Consider the following 26,625-nt stretch of genomic DNA (forward strand, 5'->3'; position numbering starts at 1 on the left):
ATAATATAAGTAGTATAATACAACAATATAACAGGAAAAAGTCAAATATAATGTAATATCATGTGGTATATCACCAGTGTGGTGAGTTATAGCCTATAATCAATCACACAAGGATGATTAGTTTCAGTCACGAGGCTCATTCATCAGTGACAGCTTTGCGACACCCCGCTCTTGTTGACGGCGCTTGACGTGTCTCCGTCAACACAACAATGGCGGATGCCGTGGAGGAAGCTCTTCAGGGCAGCTGGTGAGACGATTTGTTATCGGACTAACACCACAAGAGGCGTCTTTTCGATTGTCAAACAATCGTGTCGGCTTCATGTGACCATATTTGATGTTTAGTAACTGAGGATGAGTTTGCTTCATCAATCTGTTCCGCTGACGACAGATGCTAACAGCTAACCAGCAACCAGTTTAGTACCGTTACTGCTCGGCAGCTAGCTAGCTAACGTACATTAGCCAAGTTGGTTCTGATAAATTAGCAGCCAACTCATTAAGCTGGGCTCAAATAACTGACGGGATATTTGAGGAAGATTCGTCAAAGTGTTTATATTTTCATCACTTTCTTTCTGTCACAGACGAGTTTAGAGGCAAAGCTTGTTAGCCAGCGAGCTAACAATAACTCGCTAGGTAGCCGGTGTTTGTCGAGTTCTGCTTCCTCTTTTTCCTCTTTCTCTAAAATACATTTGTTTATTGTGTTTCAATCAGGTTACACACAGTCTCAGGATACATCTGTGTAAGCACATATATAATTGTGGTATACACTTATAAAGCATGACGTGGAAGAAGAGCATAGATTGTACATTGACCAAATCAAAAAGTCTAACATAATTAAAATGAACTATGTATGTATAATAGGAAATATAAATAAAAGGGAGGAAAAATAAAAATAACTCAAAGCTTTATTAAAAAGCACAGGCTTGGGGAGTATATTATTTTTCTAGTTTAAGGTTATATAAAACATCCCATACCCATTAAGATGTTTGAAAGACCAACTTTTCATTTAACAAAATGATCAGTAGGGGTTAAAAGAGTGGTGAGTGTTACTGTCTGTAGAGCTGTCAGTTTAAGATTTTCAGGAAGAGCTCCAAATAGAGCTGTCAAGAGATTTAAATCAATGTTTAAATATATGAAAAACATTCAAAGATGTCCGCTCTAAACTGACCTGTGCTTGGACAGAATCAGAAAGAATGCAAATGTACAGCGAGGACATGTTGGTTCAAAATTTTGTGAGATTTTGCTCAGTTTCACCCTCACCGTGTGTGTCCAATGTAAGTTCTGCTTCCGTCTAACCACAGCCCAACCATAGCCCTCACCTATAAATAAAGTAATCTTTAAGTTATCAGCAAGTATTGGACTTGTCAAGAGTTGGGCGTATGGAGATAAATGTCATAAACAGATCTCCATATCTTTGTGTGACATCATATCAGCCTCAATGGAAAATCACCTGTTAACTGGTCGATCTGACGTTCAACACATCACTGCACAAGCCTCTTTGTTGTCGCTGTAATTTGTTGAACAACAATAACGTGATGTAGCCAATGGTTCTTTTTTAATTAATTAATCAATATTAACATTTACATTTTGTTTTTAAAATGTCAAACATAATTACAAGGGCTCATTACAAGTTTATGCTGATTTTGTCTGACCAAGCATTGCCCCCATTCAGTGTTTAGTAATTTTACTTGTGAGTGACTCAAATGATTAATTGATTATCAAAATAGCCTAATCTTTGTGACTCTATCGTTTAATTACCCCATTAAACCACTAATCATTACAGCACAGCAAAATGTGTCATGATTCACAGTATAAATAGATCTTAAATAAATTGTTACAGTGGGAAGAGTCATTATCTGTGGTTACAACATCCTGGGAACTACTGATAAATAAGAAATATTATGTTTGTGTTTCTAAGAGATTTATACTTGGCTTGATCTGTTATCTTTTGTAACTGTGTGCTGTTCCTTCCTCTTTAGGGACCAGGATCTAGCTGAGGCGCTGGACTCGGGCGGCTCTGACATGGAGATGGAGCGAGGCATCATCCAGGTCCAGGAGCACTCAGCTCAACACAAGGCCAAGATGTGGAAGGTGAGAGACACAAATGGAGTCCACACACACTGAAAATGACTGCCTTTTACAAAAAACAGTTTCACTTATAATGTGACCGTCACTGTAGTTTCAAACATGGAATTGTAAAAGTTGATTTTTAGCAATGCATAAAATATTGTGTAAGTGTCTGAATTGGAATCACTAGTTTCCATTATCAGAGTCCACATGTTGTAAAGTAAGTCAACAGACAGGAAAGACCAGCGTCTCAGGCTCAAGTAACGTAACGGCTATCACATCACTGTGACACACCCACAGTTATAAGACGTCAGCTCTGTTTGAAACCACATACCTACAACATATTTTTACATATGTAAACAAAGGCTGAAAGGTTCTGTTCTGCACAGATAGCAGATAGTTAACATCCTCACATTTCAGGGTTGGAAAGAAGCACCAGCCAAATGCTCGTAAAATAATATGCCTGTGGCTGCTGGATTTCCTTCACTCACCAGCCAAAAAAAGAGATTGGTAAACTACAGAGTGACAGCTAGATTTCGGAATCCAGTCAGAGTGGCAGCAAAAGTTAATTTCCAGTCTGCCTGTTGGTGCTTTGACTCTGTGTAAAAATGGCACTAGAAGAAGGACACTGTCCTTTTTAGGTTTATAGACGTCACTCTGTTGTTGGCTGTGTGTGCAGAATGCCATTCTGTGAAGCCTCTCTGTTGAACTACTTTGAAAAATATGTTTGTAAAGCATCCATCAACAAGTTGTGTATCACCCAGTGTTCCTCATCCTGGGCGTGCAAAGCAGATACCTGACAACCTAAAACAAAAAAAGATCGTACTGTATTCTTACTTGTACTGTAGGAAGAACATTTTATTGCAGTGGATTAATGGTAAAGTATTAAAGGCTGACAGAGAGTGCTTTTTGTTTAAGTGCACCATAAATGTATATTACATTCAAAAACAGAGCTGTTCTATACAATTTGGGAACCCCGTCTGTACTGTGTAGAGCCTGGTGTCTCTGCAATCATGCTGCAGGGATTTTATTAATTATTTTTATTTTACATTTTCACTGTAACCTCTGGTGTTGCATGTATGAATCTGAGCTGCTGGTCTGTGTTTTTGATTTTTGTTAGTCTCTGTTATTTAGCCCTTTGTACTTTTTTCTCACCTGTGGATTTCAAAATGCATCCTTGGGCCAACACTGTTTATTTTATTATGATTTTAAAGATTAGTCGATTATCATTAAGTCTGGAAACTGTATAGAAATTGTTAAAATTGTTCATCAGAATTTCCCAGAGCCCAAAGTGATGTCTTCCAGTCAGTCCAAAACCCAAAGACTGTTCATTTATTATCATAAATGACAAAGAAAAGCTGCAAATTCTCACATTTTAAAAGCTGGAATGAGCAAATATTTGACATTTTTGCTTAAAAAAAATACTTAAATGATTATTTTGCTATCAAAATAGTCAGTGATTCATTTTCTTTGCATCAGCTAATCGACAATGCGGCTCTAGTGTATCCATCTTCTACTTGTAAACGTGAAAACTAATAACTACTTACTTCCTTGTAATCATTCTCATCTGTTAATTAACTAAAGTCAGTTCATTCTGGGTTTGCAGAAATTTTCTTTTTTTTGTCTCTGAACATCACAAGTTAATATATCATTTTGTTTATTAGCATAGCAGCAGTCGAGTTACTGATTTCAGATCAGTCTCAGTCGTGTTTTATTAAGGATATCATTCAGTAGCTACATGTTTAGGAGTGATTCTTTGTTTTGTGTTGGCAGATCGCTCTGAATGTCTCTGGAAAAGGAGACAGCCTGTCTCCCTGGGACGGCATCCTCGATTTACCAGAACAGACCCTCATTCACAACCGCAGTCAACAGCTTATTGGTGAGTAGCTGAATGTGCTCCTAATTCCCTGACACAATCCTGGATTTTGGAAACACTGCGATAAAAGTATGTCGTCAGCAGCTCAACAATGAACAGAGTGAATTTAGGCAATCGCTGTTTGTGCAGGGCCGACATGTGAATCCACTTCAGAATGAAAAGCCCCAGACAGAATTAATTAATTAATTAATTACAGTTATTATTGAGTATTTGTAGGATGTGGAGTATTTAGAAGAAGATTGGCCCTGAGTGAAACTATAGAGAGATGATATAATTTGTGCCATTTACTTAAAAGGGAACTTTCACCAGTTTTACACATCAAAGTCTGTTTACACGTGTCACATACAGTGTTGCACGGTATACCGGTACTAAAATAGTGCCGCGGTACTAGAGTATTCCAAACGGTACTATACTGCATTTGCACATTAGCACCTGTATCAACATTCGCAGCTGGCGTATGTGAAAAAAGACAAGAGAAAGTCTGAATCGCAAAGGGAGACAACACGAGACAACACAAACTTGGTGGAACATTTGAGTTACCAAACCGTGACGTCCGTACCGAGGTACTTACCGAACCATGATTTTTTTGGTACCGTTACACCCCTACTATTTATTGTTCTAAAGGTTTGTATCCAAAAGGACTTTTCCTTAGGAAAAGTACCAAAGAGTATCGAAAAGTATCGAAATTCATATTGGTATTGGTACCGAAACAAAGATTTTGGTATTGTGACAACACTAGTCACATATAGTTGTGTGAAGCTTTTTGTGGCTCTAGAAGAAGCTTCACAAAATGTCCTAGGTGGCGTAAGTGTCATTTGGGTCTGAAGAAGTTTGAAGACGTTAAACATCTGAAGGAGTGAAGTTAAAAGCTCCGCTCCTCATCTCTGCTTGAGGCTAATGGCTTGAGGTTACATTAGCTGCTACTAGCATACCACACCCGAGTCTTCAACCAAACTCTCAGCAATTGAGTTGCATTGTGGGTAATATGGGTGCCAGGCTTTGACAAGGAAAGAGAACGTGTGGAATCAGAAGAACAGTATCTCTGATTCTCCTGCGTTGATTTTGACTCCTTTTTGATTTATCATGAGTCCCACTGTGTTGCAGGAGAGCAGTGCTAAATTTGTGGAGTACTCTCATGCTGGACTCAGACCACAGGAATTTTAAAATCCTGATTAATTTTGAAATAAGGTTGTGTCACGCACATTAGGAGAAAAATCACAGGTGTCATTTTCTGAAATCTCAAATGTGCATTTGTTACATGATTTGTAAATAATGGCTCATTATTTTCCAGCGATTTCAGGTGAATGTGTGTCTCAAGTTAAGGCAGTAGATATGTTACACACACACCTACACACACTGAATTTTGGGTCTTACTCACAGTCTGCCTGTATCTGAAAAATAGCATCAGGATTTCAAAGAAACAAATTACTTTTATTAGCCTGCTCTTCTGACAAGTTGACAACAGGATCTGGTTCAGCTCAAAATAGAATATGAGAGTGGTGGCCGCAAAAACACAGCATACAGAAAAAGTGCCCTTTTCATTTATTATTTACTGTAGTGCTTCAAGTATGATCAGCTTTCTGTGTCATTGTAAATTCTACATTTTTCTGCTTCTTGTTTTTAAGTGTTGAACGTGAATGACCACTTTCATTTGATATTTTATTTTATTTTTTAGATATTTTTTGGGCATTTTGCCTTTTAATGGACAGGACAGATAAGCATGAAGGAGAGAGAGAGAAGGGGATGACATGCAGCACAGGGCCACAGACTGGATTCGAACCTGGGTCGCTGTGGCAACAGCCTTGTACATGCTCTACCCACTAAGCCACTGACGCCCCGATATTTTATTTTTGTTAAAAATGCTGCTAACACACAGTCTGCATTGGTTCTCATGTTTAGACCAGCTGGAGGTATCAGAGGATGAGAGGAGCGACATGGTGTCAGATGTTGAGTCAGTCATCACTTTCTACTGCAAGTCCCGCAACATTTCCTTCACCCCGGAGCTGAGCTGGCCGCACCTGCTCAAACCACTGCTGGGCCTTCAGCTTCCTCGCAGCGACCTCTACAACTGCTTCTACGCTGTCATGAACAAATACATCCCCAGGTGAGTCATCTGTTTTAACTTCACATTCCACTCAATAACAGACAGGAAACAGAGACTTGAATTGTAAAGCATATCACATCTGTTTGTTTTAGGGACTGCGTGCCAAACGGCCGACCCTTCCACCTGTACAGATTACTGCTGCAGTACCACGAGCCGGAGCTCTGCTCCTTCTTGGACACCAAAAAGATCACACCTGACTCCTACGCCATCAACTGGGTGTGTTTTTTTGTTTCTTTACAGTCACAGTTTTTACCAAGACATTCTGACATGTTATTGCATGCCGACTCTGACCATGTCTGAAGCAGTTTTAATTTCTTTACTAAAAACCGAAACTTAAGTGTTGGTCAACGACCTTTTTTTCGATGAGTGAGTCAAGACAATGACCAGATGGCATTGACGTCGTTTAACACTAACTGTTGCTATATCAACGTGCAATATTGATGAAAAAATGTAGTTTAACAAGCACAAATTCATAACAGCTACAACCACCATGTGAAAGGCAAAAACTGTGGTTGCCAAATGATGGGGGAGTTTTTGTGGATCAACTGATGCTGGTTGCAGCTTAAAACTTTCCTAAAAGCTCTCTGTTGTTGAAGGAGACAAACTTTTTTTTTCCTTTTAAGTGCAGCAGTGCTGTTTCCTGTGCTGCCTACACCACATCAAAACTAGCACACAGTGGGCACAGTAAGGAGGACAAAGGCCAAAATTTACCACTGTTGAAAGGCGTGCGTTCAAACAGCCATTGTAGTTTGGGTCTCATGAAAGCGCCACTTCACGCCACTGTCCTATTTCCAGTAACGTACTTAAGTTAAGGTTAACAATGACGTGTGTCAGACCACAAGACCAGACACTTTCTGCAAAGCTGCGTTCTAAATCATTTAACCTGTGTTTTCTGTCATATCAGATTTTTTATCAGATTAAAATGACAACATTACATATATTAATTATTGGTTTTGGCTCGACTAGATGACTGAGTGTTCAGTACAATTTGATGACAAAAAAATGTAGAATGTAAAAAGTTTGAATTCACTAAAACTACAATAGTTACAGTTTTCTTTGACTAAGGTGGTTGGCTATAATCTGATTACAAACTAACTATTATGTTAAAAATTAACAACAGTCGAAGACTAAATAAAGAAATATCTGACAAAACACTACAACTTAACTTCTATCTGAACTACTATATGTGTCTATGTTTATGTTCCCTCCACAGATGGGCAGTCTCTTTTCCAGCCACTGCCCTCCTGACGTGACCCAGACCTTGTGGGACTGCTACTTCCAGCAGGCCGACCCCTTCCTCATCTTCTTCCTCATGCTCATCATCCTCGTCAATGCCAAGTAGGCAGCCGCTAGTTGAAGCTACACAGACACATGATCATACCAAAGAACCTTAAATGTAAAATTTGTCTTTGTTTGATTCCCCCGTAGAGAGTCCATCCTTACACAAGAGGGAGACAGCAGAGAGGATATCATCAGTAAGTCAGACCTGCCGTCTTTGTATGTGTGGGTTTGTCCAGTCTCTTGTTAAATATTGGACTTAAACAAGGCTTTCTTTGTCACAGAAATGCTGGAGTTGTCTCCATCTCACCTGGAAGCCGAGGACATTGAAGATTTGTTTTCTTTGGCCCAGTATTACCAGAGCAAAACCCCTCTGTCTCTCAGAAAGGTGAGGCTCTGTGTACAGTATGTGTTTGTGTTTGGAGCAGTGCTGAGATGAGACGGCCAACAAAGAGAGGAAGGCAGCCGCACAAGAGACCTCATTGTGTCAAAGCCATAATTGTGTGTTTGCTTTTTCCGCCCCGACAGATGAACCAGAATCTGTTTGGCAGCAGCCTAGTGGCTCTGAAAGAGGAGGACACTGACCTGAGTCAGGCTCTGTGTCTCCCTGTGTCTGTCCCTGAGATCCTGCAGGCCAACCAGCTGCAGCAGGTCAGTAACTCTCAGATTACTAAAGTCAGCTGAGTGAGTAGATGGAAGGAGAATATGATGTGATAATAATGGATTTGACTTCCAGGATGGGGTTCGTTTTTTTGTGGTGGATTGTCGGCCTGCAGAGCAGTACAACGCTGGCCACCTGTCCACAGCCTTCCACCTGGACTCTGACCTGGTGAGAGCTGACAATATTGATTCTGTGTTAAAACATATGCAGTGTATCAATGTTTACAGAGTAGTAAATGTGTTCTCTTTTCTCCTCACAGATGCTTCAGAACCCCTCTGAGTTCGCTCTGTCTGTGAAGTCCCTCTTGGAGGCTCAGAAACAGTCTTTGGAGTCCGGCTCCATCGCCAGCGGAGAGCACCTGTGCTTCATGGGCAGTGGCAGGGAGGAGGAGGACATGTACATGAACATGGTGTTGGCCCATTTCCTGCAGGTGAGGGACAAGAGCAGAGAAAGTAGCTGTAGCTTGCTTCCTGTTAGGTAACACAAATTGATCTGAATTGCATGTTCCTTGCTGACATCTTACTAATCAAAGGTTTTCTGTTGCAGAAAAACAAAGAATATGTCAGCATTGCTAAAGGAGGCTTCATGGGTAAGTAGGCGAACATGAGAACACTGAGACATCTGGGGCCGGATGCATTAAACAGTGCACACACAAAGACAGAATATCCACATGCATTATGTTGCCCGTAGGCCTGGATTTGTTTTATACATTTACAACAATGTGGAACTGGGTGCACGTGCACAACCCTCATTTTCCCACAGTTAGTGGACAGATATACACCCTTAATCACTTGTTTGCTTATCAATAACTCTGTTTCCATTTACAACACTCACCAAAACTGGCTTTATGAGGTGCTTCACGTTTAATGATAAGGTGAAAAGAATATCAATATAGAGAAATAAAGTGATGCTCCAGTGTTTAAAACAAGAAAATGGATGAAAACATTCATCACACAGAAGTGAGTGCTGGAAATAAAGTTCGTAAATGCACTTTTGATTGACATTGTGCAAATTGCTTGAGTCCAAAAAGTAAAATAAACAAAATCTGTTTCATTATTAAGTCCTGTCTCCACCAAACACTTTCGGTATGGTACCTTTGGAACCAAAAGTAACCCTTCAGACTTGGTATCTAGACCCTAGCGTTTCCACTGTAAAGAGTTCTCTAATGTGGGAGGGGTTGTTGTCACTCACTGCTCTGGGTGTCCGACATTTTCAGAGCAAAATAAAACGGTCTGCAGTGAGAGTCTCTCTCCATGGGATATTTAAAAATAGTGAGTTTGTGCATTTAGTCCTTCTCAGGCAAGCTCAGGGGTTTAGTGTTGCTGTAGCCCACAGGAACAACGCTCTGTGACATACCATTTTTTTCTCAGAGTGAGGATTGGAATATATGCTGTTCACATAATCCGGTCGTAATTCATATATATATATTTTTAAACGCTTGAAGAGCCACTCGTGTTTGTCATATAAAATCTAAAATGAAGGTCAAAGTTGTCACAGTGAAATTTAAGGTGTGCTGATGGATCACGCTGATGCATTGTTTATATTTTTGATCCAGTTTGGTTTTTAGTGAGAAAAGGAAACTCAGTGAGATTTGTGTGATTTCAGNAACAGTGGTTACATGAGCCTCAAAACCAGCCACAACTCAGCCCTGAGCAGAGTGACCGTCCTCTACTGACCAATCAGACTGCAGTGTTCACAGCTCCACCTTTTTAGTACCAGATCTGTGTGCTAGGTACCCCAACAGAGGGGGGACCAACATGGGAACGGTTAGGAACGGTTCCATTGGTACCATCCACAACTTTTCACAGTGGAAACGGAAAAAAAAGCACACTGAACTGAACCGTACCATACTGCTCGGTGGAAACAGGGCTTTAGATAAAATCTCACCTTTTGCCTCATTTCCACCTTATATCATTTCAGCCCTCCAAAAGCATCTTGTCGACATGAATATTGAGGGTCTGGACTCTTCATACCTGCACTGGATCGTCAGCACGTCAGGATCCCACAGCAGCCTCAGCTCTGCTGATGTAAGAGACTAGAAACCAGAAGTTTGACTTAAAGAAAATCACTGAAGCATTATGCTGCCAGTTCATCCTGAATACGTTTTTACTTCTGTTTTTTCCTGATAAAGGGAGAGTCGCTAAGTAGCCCTGGAGACGGCAAAGGCGTCAAGTCTTTGGTCAACAAAATGACGTTTGCTTTAAAGTCCAAGTCAGTGAACGTGAAGGAGAAGATGATCAGCTTCATCGAGAACACCTCCACCCCTGTAGACAGGTGAGGTCTGAGTTCCTTCTCTGAATCCTAAACCTGCACCCTTGAATCCCACGCTGCAGCTACTGTTATTGACAATATCTATTAATCAATTTAAACATATTGATTCTGAGTATTAAAAACAGTACTAATACTCATTTTCTGCAGTACTGATACACCGATACCAGCTGCGCTTTCACGCTCTCTCTTTTTGATCATGTTTACTTGAGTCATTCTGCAGTTCGCTGCTACTAATCACACAAAGATTTGTATCTTTTAATGGACATTTGAACCTGTATGACCTCAACATCAATTTTTCAACATGGTATCTAACATGATACCAAATATCGATATTTTTAACAATTTACATTTAGCTTTGCAGGGTCTTTTTTTTTGTATTTTTTATTTTAAGTTTACCATACCTTGTGCCTTATTCCATGCTAGAATATCTTTCAATCTGCCCTGGCCAGAGAAGGTGATTCCAGATCGGTAAGAGCTCCCTGACATCGAGCTGTGTGTCACCAGCATGCCCACTGGCTGTAGACCCGCACCAGTCGGCGGGATCGTAGGAGAGTTAGCCTGTGTCACATTAACGCATGCTTAGTATATCAGCATCTCACTCATGTAACAACAATACACGTATGAGAAGTTTAAAGGGATAGTTCGGATTTTTTTGAAGCGGGGTCGTATGAGGTACTTACCCACAGTGGATGATGGTCGGCGTGCTTCTAGTTTGGAGAAGCAGACAGGAATACCACCACAGAAGATAAGCAATGTACGCATCTACTGTAGGTGATACACTGACTATGGATAAGCACCTCATACCACCTCACTTCCAAAAATCCGAACAATCCCTTAAAGATCTGTCTTCATGCTTTCACTAACAACATTCAGCGCTGCTGTTTAGTTGGCACTACTGAAGCTGCTGTGGCCTTTCAGGAAGCATCGAGCCATCTTAACATCCACAACTCACTGAGGCTGTCGTCTGAATAACTTTAGGTGTTTTAGGTAGAACTTAACTTAAGAGCTTCACTGCTGTTTGCTTGGAGATGCACTTAACAAGTCTGTCTTTCCATTTCATTGTTGTTCTTTTAGATGATAGCCAGGGCTGTGCAAAAATATGAATCAACAAAGAAATAAAACTATAATTTGCCGTTAAAAGCCCTGAATATCATACACTGACTAATCTAGCTCTTCTATGGTATAAATGTCTCATTTAACCTCCTTCTTTATGTTTGACAGCATAACCTGGCACTAGTGGGCTAAGGAAGTCTTCATGCCATTGCTATTTGTGTGCAGCCTTGCTGTTATGTGTATTTAATGTGACTTTTCATCACAGGCATTAATGTATCCTCACATCCTTCACTCAGAGTGGATGTGACGCTAAGCTGCCTTGTTGTTTTCCATCTCTAGGCATGTGAGCAGTAGCGACCGCGTCGGAAAACCTTACCGGGGGGTGAAGCCCGTTTTCAGTATTGGTGATGAGGAGGAGTATGACACAGGTAAACTCCCACTGAATGTAACTACAGTGGAAATTAAAAAGCCAATGTGACATGTTTTATTTTGGAAAAATAACATCCATCTAATGTCTCTGTAGACGAGATCGACAGCTCGTCAATGTCAGACGATGACAGGAAGGAGATTGTCAACATTCAGACCTGGATAAACAAACCAGACGTAAAACATCACATTCCGTGTAATGAGGTGAAAGAAACTGGTCACATGTTCCCCAGGTGAGTCGCTGCCTGAATTCTCACTCTGACCTTGTCACATATATCGATGTTTAGCCATGGACTTTCCACATCAGTATATGACATGCAAGGTACCCTGGGTGTGTTGGTTGTTAACGTTCTGGGACGCCGTGTCAACTCTGTTTTTAAAATACATTTCCATTTTCACAGGAAATGTGAAGTTTGCATACAGTCTCTTTCAAAATAAATGTACTACGTAGGTACAACGGGAATTTTCCTTCAACAACAAACGCACGTGGTTATGTTTTGCCAACACTTGTACGTAGTTGGGTTTAGGCAGCAAAGGCACATGGTTTGGCTTTACAGGAAGCAAACATCGGCCTCCCAGGTGAAAGTTGATGGCTGTTGGAACCATCCATCACTCCTCCCGCCTGCCCTACTTCAACTTCAGCTGTCTTAACTTTTGTTGTTGTCCCACCATGTTTCCTCCTGACACTGCCAGGTGCCATTAAACAGTAATGGTGACCGGCCGTGTGTCATGCTGATGCGAAAGGACGGCTCTTAATAAATAAGGACGGCTCTTAATAAATAACAATTGACAGGTTAAGATTTACTTGATAATTATATGAATAAAAATCTTCCTCACATGAAACTCTGACGCCCTTCCTCCCCAGCTGTCATGGGTGTCCAAGGCTGGATTGGGTAAACGGAAGGGGAAGTTGCATTAAATGTGACTAATCTCCACTGCTTTAAAAATGAATGAACAATAATTGAGGAATCCATGAATCATAACTCTGACTCCCTTCATCTGTCATTCTTGCAGCCACTTGTTGATCACAGCCACTCACATGTACTGCCTGCGGGAGATCGCCTCGAGGAAAGGCTTCGCCTACATCCAATCCAGACAAGCACTGAACTCTGTGGTGAAGATCACATCCAAAAAGAAGCACCCGGAACTGATCACGTTCAAATTCGGCAGCAACAACTCAGCTGGAGTGGAGATATCAGCAGTTGAAAGGTGCTTGTAAAATCTTAATGATCAGAAAAGACCTGAATAAGGTGCAAATTTAAGGCAGGGATGAAATACTTTTATTTAATAAGCATATTTTCTAAACTACTAACTAATTTTAGAATTGCACAAACAAATTTGTGTCATGTACATAAGCAGAGTATTCTGGGAGATGAAGAACAACAGTCTTAATTGGACTTATGTTAATTATTATAGGATATTAAAACTGATGTTTATGAAACTCTTAATAGAAGCTTGAGAGAGAGAACATTATTTGTTGGTAGTTTTTTGTTTGTTTTTACACTTTATTAGATTTTTAAGAAACATAAACAATACATAACTGTATCAATATACAAACATACAATAAGAAATTGAAGATAAAAATAAATACATTTAAAATTGTTACAAAAATAATTATTAAAAAATTAAAAAAAAAAAAATTTTTGAAAAAAAGAAATTTGAAATGGATAAATAATTTAAAATAATAATAATAATTAGAAAAATAGATATAATAAAAACATATTTAGAAAATTAAAATGTTCCTCCTGCAGCCAATAATCACCAGTGTCCTTCATCCCACCATACATTCAACATAAAGCGGGTAGTTATTTGTTAATTTCTATTTCCAGTGAACTAACATTTTCCTTCCCTCCCTCCTCCCAGATATTTGATACCCAACGCAGGCGACGCCACCAAGGTCATCAAGCAGCAGATCATGAAAGTCCTCGACGCTCTGGAGAGCTCGTAAAGGGAGATGACGGGGTCTTGACGGCCAGCCGTGACACAAACTGTAAGAAGAGTCTCTGTCTGCCGAGAGTGAAACCTTCTCCTCCCACTCTCCCTCGGCTGTCCTTCCTCCTGGACGGATCCAGTGCAGTGTTGACTGTGAAGCCCTGTGTGTCAGTGTTTGGGACATGGGTGTGCACACTGCTGGCTGCAGGCCTGTGGGACAGGCTGTGTGTGTTGAAATACTTAGGTGCTCCGCAGTCATCCAACCATTCTCTTAAACTAAGTTAAGGAATATTAGTTATACTGTATGTGTTTCGTTATCATTGATAAAACATGGGGTCTCATTACAGTGCAATTCTACTTTGGCAACTTCCCTCTGGCCTTAACGTAGCGGACTGACGAAGCCTGTTCCATCACTACACGACTGACCTTTGACTCAAGCATCTCAATTCTGACCCGTTTGTTTTGCAGTGAACAGTATTGCTGCTCAGTCATGTCTCTCACTTTACCTCTCAGATGCTTTGAGAGGAGATTTAATGATCATTGTTCTGGTCAGGAACTGTAACAACATTAACACGCACTTTTAAAAGAAGAAAAAGCATTGCTGGCACATGAGTCAAGTTTCTACCGCAACAACTGTTTTTGATAACTTTGATTTTTCAGCAGGCCGCCTTATATAGAAATTATTTGAGGATATTTATAAATACACAGACCTTTGCAGCGTCATTTTGAAAGCATATCCTGGTAGTTAGAACACGCAGTGAAACTTAAACTGGCTCCTCCTGATGTTCCCCTTCTTTATAGAGTTCGCCTTTTACAGAGTTTCCAGGAGATAATTTATTCTCTGTTTTTACATATAATAATGAATTAAAGCTGGAGTAGGCAGTTTGATTTTGGCATCATTGAGCAAAAATCCCATAGTTAACTTTTTTTCTTTTTTGTTTTCTAATTCAAGTGTTCCGAGAGAACACTAGACTTCTGTGTGTCCGCTTGGTTCTCTTATCGGGCTTTAGAAAATCCAGCCCGTGATGGAGACTTCGGACAATCACAGGTCATTTCAGAGAGAGCAGCTGTCGGTCATGTCAATCACTGCTCGTGAGCTGTGGTCAAACTGTCAAACTAGCAGTGTAGGGTCGTTACTCATAAAAGTACACATTACTCATCACAAAAATGTATGACTTAACTTCTGCGTTATTAGTCATTAGTTCAAGGTTCAAATAGTTTAAAATACCCAGCATCACACTTGTCGTTAAGCTAGTTTGCTGTCTTAAGTCACTCTACAGCAGGAAATGACACTTGAAAATAAAAGCTCCGTGCTGGATATTCACTGTACCTCAAAACAAAGTGTGTTTTTCACAAACCTGACACTTTCGTGAGTCACTTGCGGTCAACTTAAAATGGAGTCATGACACACCAGTTGGGAACCGCTGCTCTAATCCTTCATCAGACAACCTGTTCATCCTTGGCGCCGGCACAAAACTGCCCAGACTGAAGAGCCTCTCCACGGGTACTCTGGACGGCGTTGATGATGTTGGCATGTTTGACGATTTTTTTTTTTAATCCATCCATTATGCATATAATTGAAAAACTTCTGTAACACAACTAACAAGCCCCAGGAAAGCCGCTCAGCAAAATTTCCCAGTGGTCACTCATGGTATTGCAGTGAAATAATTCCCTGCAGCCCAAAAGGGATTTTCCCCATAGACCACCATCATAAAAAACACGTCTGTAAAACTGTTGACAGGACACCTCAAATGCATTCAAGGTCGTTAATGACTCTTTCTATCATGAATTTTTGATCCATGGAGGTTTTTTATTTGTACAACTTTCCTCAAGCCGAGAAAAACGATTTAAAATCCATGAAGTCATCACAATGTAAAGTCTACAAGCCGAGTAGGAGGAAAACTACTGTGCATACTCAGTGGGTCGCATACCTCTGCGAATTTTTTTTAGCGTATGCCCCAGGTGCCATCTTGGTATTCAGTATCTAGTTATTAATAAAATCTACGGCAAGTATTGACATAATTATTTGATTAGTGACTGTAACAGTAACAAGTAATGAGAAAGTTTGTGACCCTGCTGCCGTGTTAAAAACTGTTGAGCCGAAACAAAACACCGCTCACCTGCCAGAGCAAATGTTCTCATGTTACAGCCAAACAGTACACTAAAATAAGATTCTGAAAATCTTTGCCTGGTTTGACAGTTTGACTGCAGTTCAAGAGCAGCGACTGACAAGATTGACAGCTGTGTTTGAGACACCTCAGCTCTGATTGGTTGTTTTCATAATTCTTGCGAATGCCATTATGAGCACTATGAGGAGGTAGATGTTCATCTGCCTCGTGTACTCCTGTCAGGATATAGTGACAGTTATAACAAATGATTTTGTCATGTTTGCTTAAAGAGTTACCTACTGTAGCTTTATCCTCGTCTCACAGCAGTCTGATGTAGCTCTCAGAAAGCACCGCTCGCAGCCCCTCTGGACTACATCAGTATTACAACAGGAGCTTTGGTGATTGTAGTTAAAAGCCTGAGCACCTCAGTATTTTTCCATCCCATTAAGATTCGGTATGTGAAAGATTTCCCTTCAGTTAACCTGACAGAAAAATGTGCGGGTGAATTAAATCCGTGATTATATTAGCATCTGGAAGGCTGTTACTGTAATTGAACTTCTACCTACTTAGAGAGAAAAGATCGCTGTAACAAGGTCTGTGTTTTGCACTTACAGGCACAGCTTTGAAAGGAATGAAAAGATAAATTGTAAAAAGAAAATTCATTATGTATCTATGTTTTCAGATCTGTCTTGTCCATTGTATTAGTCGAAACTAAGCAGCTTTAGTTTGCTTGCCACTGTTGCCTTCGGCCTCATGCCTGTGATGTGTGATATTGGCACCAGCAGTGGCAGCATATCACAGTATACCGCTGCTTCTTTCTCTTATTTCAAACTGTTTCGGGACGTTTCCTCGCTTTGTTCTTGCTTACTCATTCATCTGAAGTGTAGTTGTGCAGGCAGCCTGGGTTCAAAGTGTCAAAGCCTCTGAAGTGATGCAGCACCTTCCTGACAGCTCCAGATGAAATGGTTCACCCCTGTCATCTCTTAAAATTGAATGAGGGGAGAGTAAAAATATGCGGCACATTTAGAACATGGGCGACAAAAACTTGAATAAAAGACTCATGAATCTGGTCTCTCTTCACTCCAGTCTTTCACAGCATTCCCATGTAATCCATGCATTGTGTTGTAATTTTGTGATATTTTTCAGTATTGACTGGAACATCCTTAATCGGGAGTTGGTAACATCGCTGGCAGGGGATGTCAACCACTAGTCGAAATGCAACATGTCTCAAGTGTAATTTGCACCTTACTGTACTGCTATTATTTTCTAAGCGTTTCTGTTTTTAATAAATGGAGATTATTCGACTGCACCTGTGGAAGTAGAATCATTTATACATCATGTGACATTAAAGTACAATACCACAGAGACTATTCACAGGGCATGCACATTTCTCTATTTGCAAGTCATTAGGCTCGTTCAAGATGAGCCAGGCCTGCACAGATTCGATCACCGGCGATCGCCACACAATGCATGCTGGTTAGTTTTGTTCCTGATGTCATCCCGACCTGCTCTGATGTCATACAAAAGTGGATAGCGAGAGCAAGGTGGCTGCAGTCTCCAGTGACTGCAACGCCTGGCTCTCACCTGATCTAACAGCTGACTGGTTTAGATGTTGACTCAACAATATGTCGTTTGAAGGTTTATTCTGTTAACAGAATTCGTGCTGTTGAGTGTTGACTGAGGGTAAAGTTTAGTCATCAGAGACTAAATGCATTCATCATAAACTATACACCGATCAGCCAAAGCATTCAAACCACTGACAGGTGAAGTGAATAACTTTGATTATTTTGTTCCAATGCATTGTTCTGCTGGGAACCTTTGGTTCTGGCATTCATGTGGATACCACCTGACATGTTCCACACACTCAAACACTGTTGCAGACTAAGTACCCCCCCTCATGGCAACAGTACTCCCCAATGGCAGTGGCCCCCCAGCAGGATAAAGCACCATGCCACACTGCAAACACGGCTCAGGAATGGCCCAAGGAATGTGTGAAGAGAACGGGCGCCAATGGTGGACCTGCCAATCCTGGTGTTCTCTGGTGAATGATGGAGCTGCACGGAGCTGGGCTGTGAGCACAGGTCCCACTAGGGGATGTCGGGCTCTCGTGCCACCCTCATGGAGTCTGTTTCTGACAGTGTGGTCAAAAACATGCACACCAGTAGCCTGCTGGAGGTCATTTTGTAGGGCTCTGACAGTTTGCCATGTCAGGCACAGGCAACTCCACAACACAGTACAGGAGAGCTGATGACAAAAAAGCATTTGTAGAAGTTTCCATAACAATAATACATTTTTAGGGGTGGGGTTGTTAGCCCCACGCCCAACCCCCACCTAGGGGAAGTGTTTTGGAGTTGGCTTGTTAGTCCCCTACCCTTGTCTATGGTCTTCCAGGTGATGGATTACAGCCTCATACCACGTGAGGCCAGACAGACTTTGGGTTGTGTACAAGCTGCCCCGGCACGTCAAGCCCAACCAACTCCAGCTACTGTATAGAGAAAGCTGCAAAACCAACCCTACCAGTAGCACGAAGCAGGCACAGCATGCTGCACAAGACCGGACCAGATGGAAGCAGATCGTCGCAGCCTTATGTTCCTGAAGGAACGAAGAGGACTAAGTAAGTAAGTAAGATGACAAAAAAGGTTATAAATGTTAATGAGGGATGAAACAAAATGAAAATGCACTGTGTGACAACCTCACTTCTTGGGTTCTTTGCTGTGTCTGTGCTGTCTTATTCCACAGCTGCAGACCTTGATTGAGTGCAATCAGCGTCATGGGACACACCTGGTTTTGGTAGACCTCCTCACCATACCTTGCTTTTACACACCACTCACACAGCACATTTTCATTCATCCACTCCCTACACCACTGACCAGAGATGCCTCATATCTGTTTGTAATGTGCTTTGATTTTTTTAACCCTAACCCATTGAAGTTAATATTTCACTTTATTGTTGATTTACCAGTGTGTCCCTCTTTTTGTCCAACCTAAGAGCCGGGCTGTGACATGAAGAGGCCAAAGAGAACCTGCTCTACAGCCCAAGTCCCAAAATAAAAATAAAATGTGCCAAAATAAAAAGAGTAATAATAATAATAACAATTATGTATATAAAAAAAGACAAGAAATACCCAGCACTATATTATGCAAGTTCATATAAAAATCATAACTCAATAAAAAAAATTCTTCTGCTGATGAATAAAGACTGTTCCCAAAGAAATAAAATAGATAGTGTGTTACTGATATTATCACAGGAACAACTTATATATTTAAGAGTAAAGGTAAAAACCCTGAAACTGGATTGGCAGCAGAACAGCCTCCCCCTTGCTAACATAACTTCCGCTAAACTTCACAATAAAGGTTCCGAACTTTACATAAGCTGTCGTATGTGTCGTAGAGTAACGTTAAGTCAGAAGAACCGATAATTAACATCTGCAGACGTTTGTTATTATTGTTTTGTATCGTTGAGTTTGTTTTACCGGAACTCTCTGACGCCGTAAAACCGTGCTAGGGCTAAAAGACTAGCTCTAGACTCTTATTTTGAAAAGCAAATAGTCATCCGGAATCACGTGACATGTCTGCTCTGTGGACTGTGAAACCAAACAGGACTTCTGTGCATACATGTCAACTTTAGCTAAAGCAATGTCCAGTAAGTTCTCTGTTTTATTTAATGTAACGAATTTAAAGTGGAAGCTAATATGCTAATAAAACCGAGCGCATTTATATTTTAATAATATCTGCAGTGTGTTAATGTCTCCAACTGCTGACACAGTTTCAAGTTGTAGCATGAATAACGGTGTCTTGTTCTGTCAGAGTTCCGGCTGGCTGTGATCCAGCTGCAGGTGACCAGTGGGAAGAAGGACAACCTGAGCAGAGCCCGGAGGCTGGTGAAGGAGGCAGCGGGACAGGGCGGCAAAGTGGTACTGCTGCCGGTGAGGAGGAGGAGGAGGCTGGGGTCCTGACTTGAAGTCCTTAGTGCATGAGTCCAACATTAAAGTCACCTCCTGCTGAAAAACTGACCCTCTCTCACCTCTCATCAACACAGGAATGCTTCAACTCTCCATATGGGACCAACTTCTTCCCTGAGTATGCGGAGAGGATCCCAGGAGAGTCCACTCAGGTGCTGTCAGAGGCAGCCAAGGAGAACAAGGTGTATCTGGTGGGAGGTAGGGAAGCATCTGTGGCTCTATTCACATACATATAATGCACCATGCCACACTGCAAACACGGCTCAGGAATGGCCCAAGGAATGTGACAAAGACCTCAAAGTGTCAACCTGGCCTCCAAATTCCCCAGATCCCAATCTGAATGAGCATCTGTGGCACGTGCCATTAACCCACCTCACAACCCACTGGACTAAATGGATCTGCCGCCAACGCACTGGTGCCAGACACCACAGGACACTCCCAGAGATCCTGAGTCCATGCCTCCACAGGTCAGAGCCAAGTCTGATCCAAGGAGACCCCACCTTGGATTCGGGGTACATCTGGGGTACCGGCACATCACAAGAATCCTTGAGCAGATTGGGACCTGGGAAATTTAGAAGCCAGGTCGACACCTTGAGCTTTTTGTCACGCTCCACAGGACATTTCTAAACAGTTTTTGCAGTGTGGCATGGTGCATTATCCTGCTGGGGGGCCACTGCCATGAGGGGGGGTACTTGGTCTGCAACGGTGTTTGAGTGGGTGGAACATGTCAGGTGGTATCCATGAATGCCAGAACCAAAGGTTTCCCAGCAGAACAATGCATTGGAACAAAATAATCAGTTATTCACTTCACCTGTCAGTGGTTTGAAAGTTTTGGCTGATCTGTGTATGTATTAATCCAGAGTTTGCTTCTGACTAGTGTATCAGTGCTGCACATAAGGTTTTGGTATCAGGGCCGCAGAGATAAAGGCTAACATTTTCTGTACCAGCAGCAGAGTTAATAAATGATCTCAGTTAAGCCACGTAAGATATTGTGTTATTGGTGCAGGGAGCAGCTTAAAGAAACAGCTTCAGGCACATGTGTCGTCAAGCTAAGACAAAGAAATGGATATTTGTACAGAACCAGAGCTCACTTTCCTGTGTTCAGAGGAGGATCATTGAAGCCATCTTCTTGTCTGTCTTGGATTACTGTGATGTTCTCTATTGACACGCCTCTGCCTCCACTCTTGAACCATTACATGCAGTGTATCACTCCACCCTAAGATTTATCGCCGGTAACATTACTCTATCATCACTGCTTCTTGTATGAATAGGTGGGGTGGCCATAACAGTAAGACATGACAGACGTTGGTCTCTATTCATTTAAAAAGCCCGAAATGTCAACATGCCTTCATATATCCCTCTCTATTAACCTGCCCCCATCATTAGTCGATTTATTGAAGTGAAATTGAGGAAAACTGCTTTTAGTTTTTGTGCTGCACACATGTGAAACAATACACAGCACACATTAAGACTTAACACAATCATGGGGCGCCCACTAGCTCACCTGGTGGAGCAGACACCCCTTGTACAAAGGCTGTATTCTGGCCACAGCGGCTGCAGGCTTGATTCCTACCTACGGCCCCTTGGTGCACATCATTCCCCCTCTCTCCCTCCCCCTTTTACACTATAGCTGTCCAATCAAATAAAGGCAAAAAAAGCCCCCAAAAAACGTAACTCAGCTGTACCTATAGGTCTGTTTAAAGCCAGGATTACAAACTACTCTAATCTTGAATGTCACAGTTTTTCTGTTGTTTGTCTGTTTCTTTGTTGATTAATTCCTAGTTAAGTTTTATAACACCGTGGTGCCAGCGATAGCCACGGCCAGAGGCATTATGTTTTCTTGTTGTTCATTCATTTGTGCTTACGAATGTCTCAGTCTTGCAAATGCAATGGGTTCATCCCAATTTCCCTCTCTGCGACTCCTCCATCCTCTATCCTTGATCACTTGACGTGGGAATTGAATGAGACTCGCCATCTTGTAGGATGTCTCAGTATGTTAAATGCGCTTGGAGGAGTCAAGGAGTCGAGAGAGAGGAGGCTTTCAGAGGAGAGGGAAGCGAGGATACATGAGTGCAGCCTTAGCGGAAGTCGTTTACCGACCGACACACCCCCTGATTGGATATCAGTTATTGATTGGACAGCGCAGTGCTGCAGCTGATTGTACCGATCTGATACATCACAACATCACTGGAGTTTCATACAGTGTGTGAAGACAGATAAGAGCACAAACGACTTTATTCATTTAGAAAGATCCATGTTGTAGAATTTGCAGCTTCTTTGCAGCTGGTAACTGTCATGGCAACAGATGAGTCTGGACAGACATGTAAACTGTCACTGCAACCTGACTGGTTTGCGAAGGCGGTAATTCTAGTTTGTATGTTAAAGGTGGTGCCACTAACGGCAACCAAAGGCCAAGGAATGGTCACCAATTTGTCAAAATGGTCAACCATTGCTGCCTGAAATGTTTCCACAGAGCAGCCTTTCTCGAGATCTTTAACCATATAACCCACAGTAGTCCTCTTTAACGACAGGTGCATGAAGCACAAAGCACGCACAGCAGCAGGTTCCCTGGAACTGACACACCTGTGTGCTATGCAGACATCGTTATTGTTATTAATAACACCTGTGCTTTACCTGCTATGACATGTCAACATGCAGTGGAATATGCATCAGGTGTCGCTCTGGGAGTTGGTAGAAGTGATTCTGAGTGTGGGAAATCAGTGACATGAATAGATGAGGGTTTATTTTGGAGAATTAGGTGCAACTAAAAAGTAGATAATCTCCATTTACCATCATCACAAAATTTCCTCTAGAACAGAGGTTCGCAGCTGGTGGGTCGCGGTCCAAAAGTGGGTCGTCGTGAGTGACTCGTGAACATGCTAAGGTTGTAAAAAAAAAAAAGAAGAAGAAAAAAAAAGACTTTATTTTGAAGTAGAGGGAATTTCTGGCGCATTCGAAGAGCTGTTTCCTGTTGTAGAGTGAGTAACTAAGGGACAGCTACTTGACAGAGACAACAAACTAGCCAGACAGTATGGCCAAACACAAGTATGACGCGGAGGGTATTAAACTGTGTGGACCTTAAACTAATGACTAAGGAGAAATCTGAACCCTGTGGCTGAACCAGTTGGGAACCACTGATCTAGAATACAATAAATGTCTGTCTGGTTTATTCCACCTGCTTTATTACATTGCATGCTCCTCTCTCATTAACAAAAACGTTGTTTCTGAGCACAGTGGAAAAATGAACCATGTGACTTGTTATTTATCAGGATCCATCCCAGAAGAGGACGGTGGGAAGTTGTATAACAGCTGCACAGTGTTTGGACCTGATGGAGAGCTGATTCTTAAATACAGGAAGGTATGTGTGCATCAGCTACAGTATTTAGTTTGGAATTTGTTAACTTGGGTTCACATTTTTAAAAAAGGGGACTGGAGGGTGAGCTCCAGTTACAGGGGTGTCACACTGCTCAGCCTCTCTGGGAAAGTTTATTCCCAAGTGCTGGAAAGGAGGCTCCGACCGATTCAGGAGGAGCAATGCTTATTCTGTCGTGGTCATGGAGCAGCTCTTGACCCTCGCAGGGCTGCTGAAGGGTTCACGGTGGTTTGCCCATCCAGTCTACATGTGCTTTGTGGACTTGGAGAAGGCTTACCACCGTGTCCCAAAGGGAGTCTTGTGGGGGGTAATGTGGGAACACAGGGTACTGGCGTCACTGCTACGAGCCATCTGGTCCTTGTGTAACCAAAGTGTGAGCTGTGTCTGCACACTCAGCAAAATGTGCCATCTTAAAATGTTCTTCTTCACCATTTAATGTTTCCATCTTCAAGATTCACCTCTTTGACATCGACGTTCCAGGCAAAATCCGCTTCCAGGAGTCTGAGACGCTGACCCCAGGCAACACTCTGTCTATGTTCGAAACACGTGAGTGACAAACACCCCGACTCCTTTCTGTTATTTCCCAGCAGCTTGACGAGCTTCACTTGAATCTGTTTTCTCTGTAACTCCTCCGACAGCGTTCTGTAAAGTGGGAGTGGGGATTTGCTACGACATGAGGTTCGCAGAGCTGGCGCAGCTCTACGGCAGNCTTCACTTGAATCTGTTTTCTCTGTAACTCACCGGCAGCGTTCTGTAAAGTGGGAGTGGGGATTTGCTACGACATGAGGTTCGCAGAGCTGGCACAGCTCTACGGCAGGAAAGGTAAGTGGCTGATTACGGCTTTGAGTGGGGAGTTTTTGAGTGCTTGCAGGAGATGATGTGGTCGTCCTGTCGTCCTCAGGCTGTCAGCTGCTGGTCTACCCTGGAGCCTTCAACATGACGACTGGTCCAGCACACTGGGAGCTCCTTCAGAGGGGGAGGTCAGGCTGATGAGGATTGATCATGTTGCTCTGATTGTACAGGAGGGTTCTGTAATTTTGTTGTCTTGAACAGTGACAATAACTCTCTCTCTCTCCTCTGCAGGGCGATTGATAACCAGGTGTACGTGGCCACAGCGTCTCCAGCCAGAGACGAAACTTCTTCATACATCGCCTGGGGTCACAGCACTGTTGTAAACCCATGGTACAGTAACAACATACACAATCATGTTATCTTCTGTGTCCTCTGACCAGCTCGTACTATGTTTGACTGCGTGAAAGGAATTAGAGGGAACACGAGTTAGACTGCCAGACGCAGAGGAAGCGAGGGGAAGTGATAGATGTTAACAGCAGTAGTGGTGGGAAAAGTATTCAGATCCTTTAACAAGTTAAATACACTTCTGAACAAAAGCTTTTGTTTTCTGTGAATATTTTTAGCTGTTACATTTTGCAGACTTGTGATTGTTGCAGGGGAGAAGTTATCTCAAAGGCCGGACCAGAGGAGGCCATCATTTACGCCGACATCGGTGAGTGAAGGAGCGCTTTGCTTGTTTCTGCAGACAGTATTGATCAAGAGAGATACGACTGCTGCAATGGAGCCTGCTCTGGCTGCTCTGTTGTCGCATTTGTAAAATGACATTGATCGGCTCTTGGTGCAGCATCATCATCCAGTTGATATTTGAACTTAATCTGATTACAGAGAAGGGTAGTGAGGTTATATTTAAAGACAACACAATAGTAGTTTGTTATAGAAGCCCATTTCTGCTCATGTGATGAAAAATAAGATCCTGTAAGTCATTAACAAGAAACTTTATTGGAAATAATGACGAGGTATATGACTTACGTGTCTTGAAAAAATGACTTTATATGTTAAAATAATGAGAAATTAATCAAAATGATGAAAAACATTCTCAATATAATGACTGAGTATCTCCAAATAATGAATTGGGTATGGCAAAATAATGACTTAAAATCTAAAAAAAAAAAAGGACTTAAAATGTCGAAATAAAAAGAAACTTAATTAAACTGTCTTATGTATCTCAAATTTATGAGAAACTTTATCAAAGTGGCTTACTCATCTGGAAATGTTGGGAAACATTAACAAAATAATTTTTTTGTATCTCTCAATAGTGAGAACATTAATCAAAAATAGTGACTTAGTATCTAAAAATAATGACTTAATGTGTCAGAATAATGTGAAACTGTATTAAAATGACTCACGTAAATAAAAAATGACTTAAAATGTCAAAATAATAAGAAACTTTACTAAAATGTCTTATTCATTTCAAAAATAATTACTTTTTTATCTCAAAATTATGACTTATCTTGAAATGATTAGAAACATTCACAAAAATGATTTAGTATCTCAAAATGAGAAACTCTATCAAAAATAATGACTTAATGTGTCAAAATAATGTGAAACTGAAAAAATTAATTACTTTTTATCTAAAAATTATGACTTAATATGTCAAAATAATGTCAAACCTTATTAAAATCTCAAAATAATGACTCATGTATATTGAAATAATTAGAAACATTCACAAAAATGATTTAGGATGTCAAAATAGTGAGAAACTTGATCAGAAATAGTGACTTAGTATCTGAAAATAATGACTAAATATGTCAAAATAAGAAACTTCACTAAAATGTCTCACTTATCTCAAAATAATGACTTACTCATCTGGAAATAATGAGACACATTAACAAAATAATGACTCAGAATCTCAAAATAGTGAGAAGCTTTCTGATTTCTTATTGTATTATTAAAATGACGTTATTGTTTTCATCCCATAGTCAGAGCTGTTGTATTGGATTACATCATACTGCACAGGTGTTGTCGTCGTTTCTGTCTTGAGACTGCACTGAACCTCTCTGTATCCATGTGTGACGTGTTCACAGACCTGCAGTATTTGGCCGACATCCGGCAGCAGATCCCGATCACGGTTCAGCGTCGTGACGACCTCTACACGGTGAAGTCTCTGCAGGAGGGATCGAGCTGAACGCTGTGACCTTGAGACAGAAGGTACTGACACAAACTATGCAACAGATCTGTGCCGCAGACACTGTGTCTTCTTCTCCCTCTGAAGAACCAGACTTAATCGTCTTAAGTGATGGAAACGAGGTGCAGTTGGGACGACGACGATGATGATGATGATGATGATGATGATGCTTATTTCTTATGGATGGAACTGTGGTTTGTTTTGTGTGACGTCTGATGCTGAGATGAGTCGTTGATCAATAGGAAACTGATGACAGATGTTTAGCTGTTTTACTTTCATCATTTTCATATCATTAGAAATTAAACCTTTGGGGTTTGTTGATAAAATGCTCCAGTAAAAAATATTAAATTGTCTTTTTCTGGCTGAAGAGAGATTGTATGGTTGTGGCTCCAGAGATTTCAGATATAAAAAGTATTCAGTTCTTCATCGTCATATTTTCTGTCATGATGGAAAACTTTCATAGATGTGTAAAAGTTAAAATAAAACAGCGACAGGTTTGAGTTTGAGCCTCTTTATTAAAACTTTAAACATCACAGCTGC

General features: G+C 41.3%; 2 protein-coding genes across 3 annotated transcripts; both read left to right on the forward strand.

Annotated features, from left to right (window-relative positions):
* Positions 1-160: 160 nt before the first annotated feature.
* tbc1d23 (TBC1 domain family, member 23) lies at positions 161-17,082 on the forward strand. Of its 2 annotated transcripts, XM_050054754.1 has the most exons (19): positions 161-247; positions 1,977-2,088; positions 3,838-3,943; positions 5,840-6,044; positions 6,137-6,260; positions 7,258-7,382; positions 7,473-7,519; positions 7,607-7,710; positions 7,851-7,973; positions 8,059-8,151; positions 8,243-8,413; positions 8,530-8,572; positions 9,904-10,010; positions 10,115-10,257; positions 10,678-10,722; positions 11,647-11,735; positions 11,831-11,966; positions 12,748-12,942; positions 13,597-17,082. In XM_050054754.1, exons 1-19 carry the CDS (start codon positions 210-212, stop codon positions 13,679-13,681), a joined length of 2,091 nt encoding a protein of 696 aa, XP_049910711.1. In that variant the 5' UTR covers positions 161-209; the 3' UTR covers positions 13,682-17,082. The 2 variants fall into 2 exon arrangements, with proteins under 2 accessions (XP_049910711.1, XP_049910712.1); XM_050054755.1 differs by lacking the exon at positions 10,678-10,722.
* A 2,238-nt stretch (positions 17,083-19,320) lies between these two features.
* On the forward strand, positions 19,321-26,585 carry nit2 (nitrilase family, member 2). The gene is made up of 10 exons (XM_050054268.1): positions 19,321-19,416; positions 19,581-19,699; positions 19,813-19,933; positions 23,005-23,093; positions 23,561-23,654; positions 23,856-23,930; positions 24,010-24,088; positions 24,192-24,290; positions 24,557-24,612; positions 25,985-26,585. Exons 1-10 carry the CDS (start codon positions 19,389-19,391, stop codon positions 26,083-26,085), a joined length of 861 nt encoding a protein of 286 aa, XP_049910225.1. The 5' UTR covers positions 19,321-19,388; the 3' UTR covers positions 26,086-26,585.
* Positions 26,586-26,625: the final 40 nt, after the last annotated feature.

Source organism: Epinephelus moara, chromosome 10 (genome assembly GCF_006386435.1).
Source record: "Epinephelus moara isolate mb chromosome 10, YSFRI_EMoa_1.0, whole genome shotgun sequence".
NCBI lineage: Eukaryota > Metazoa > Chordata > Actinopteri > Perciformes > Serranidae > Epinephelus > Epinephelus moara.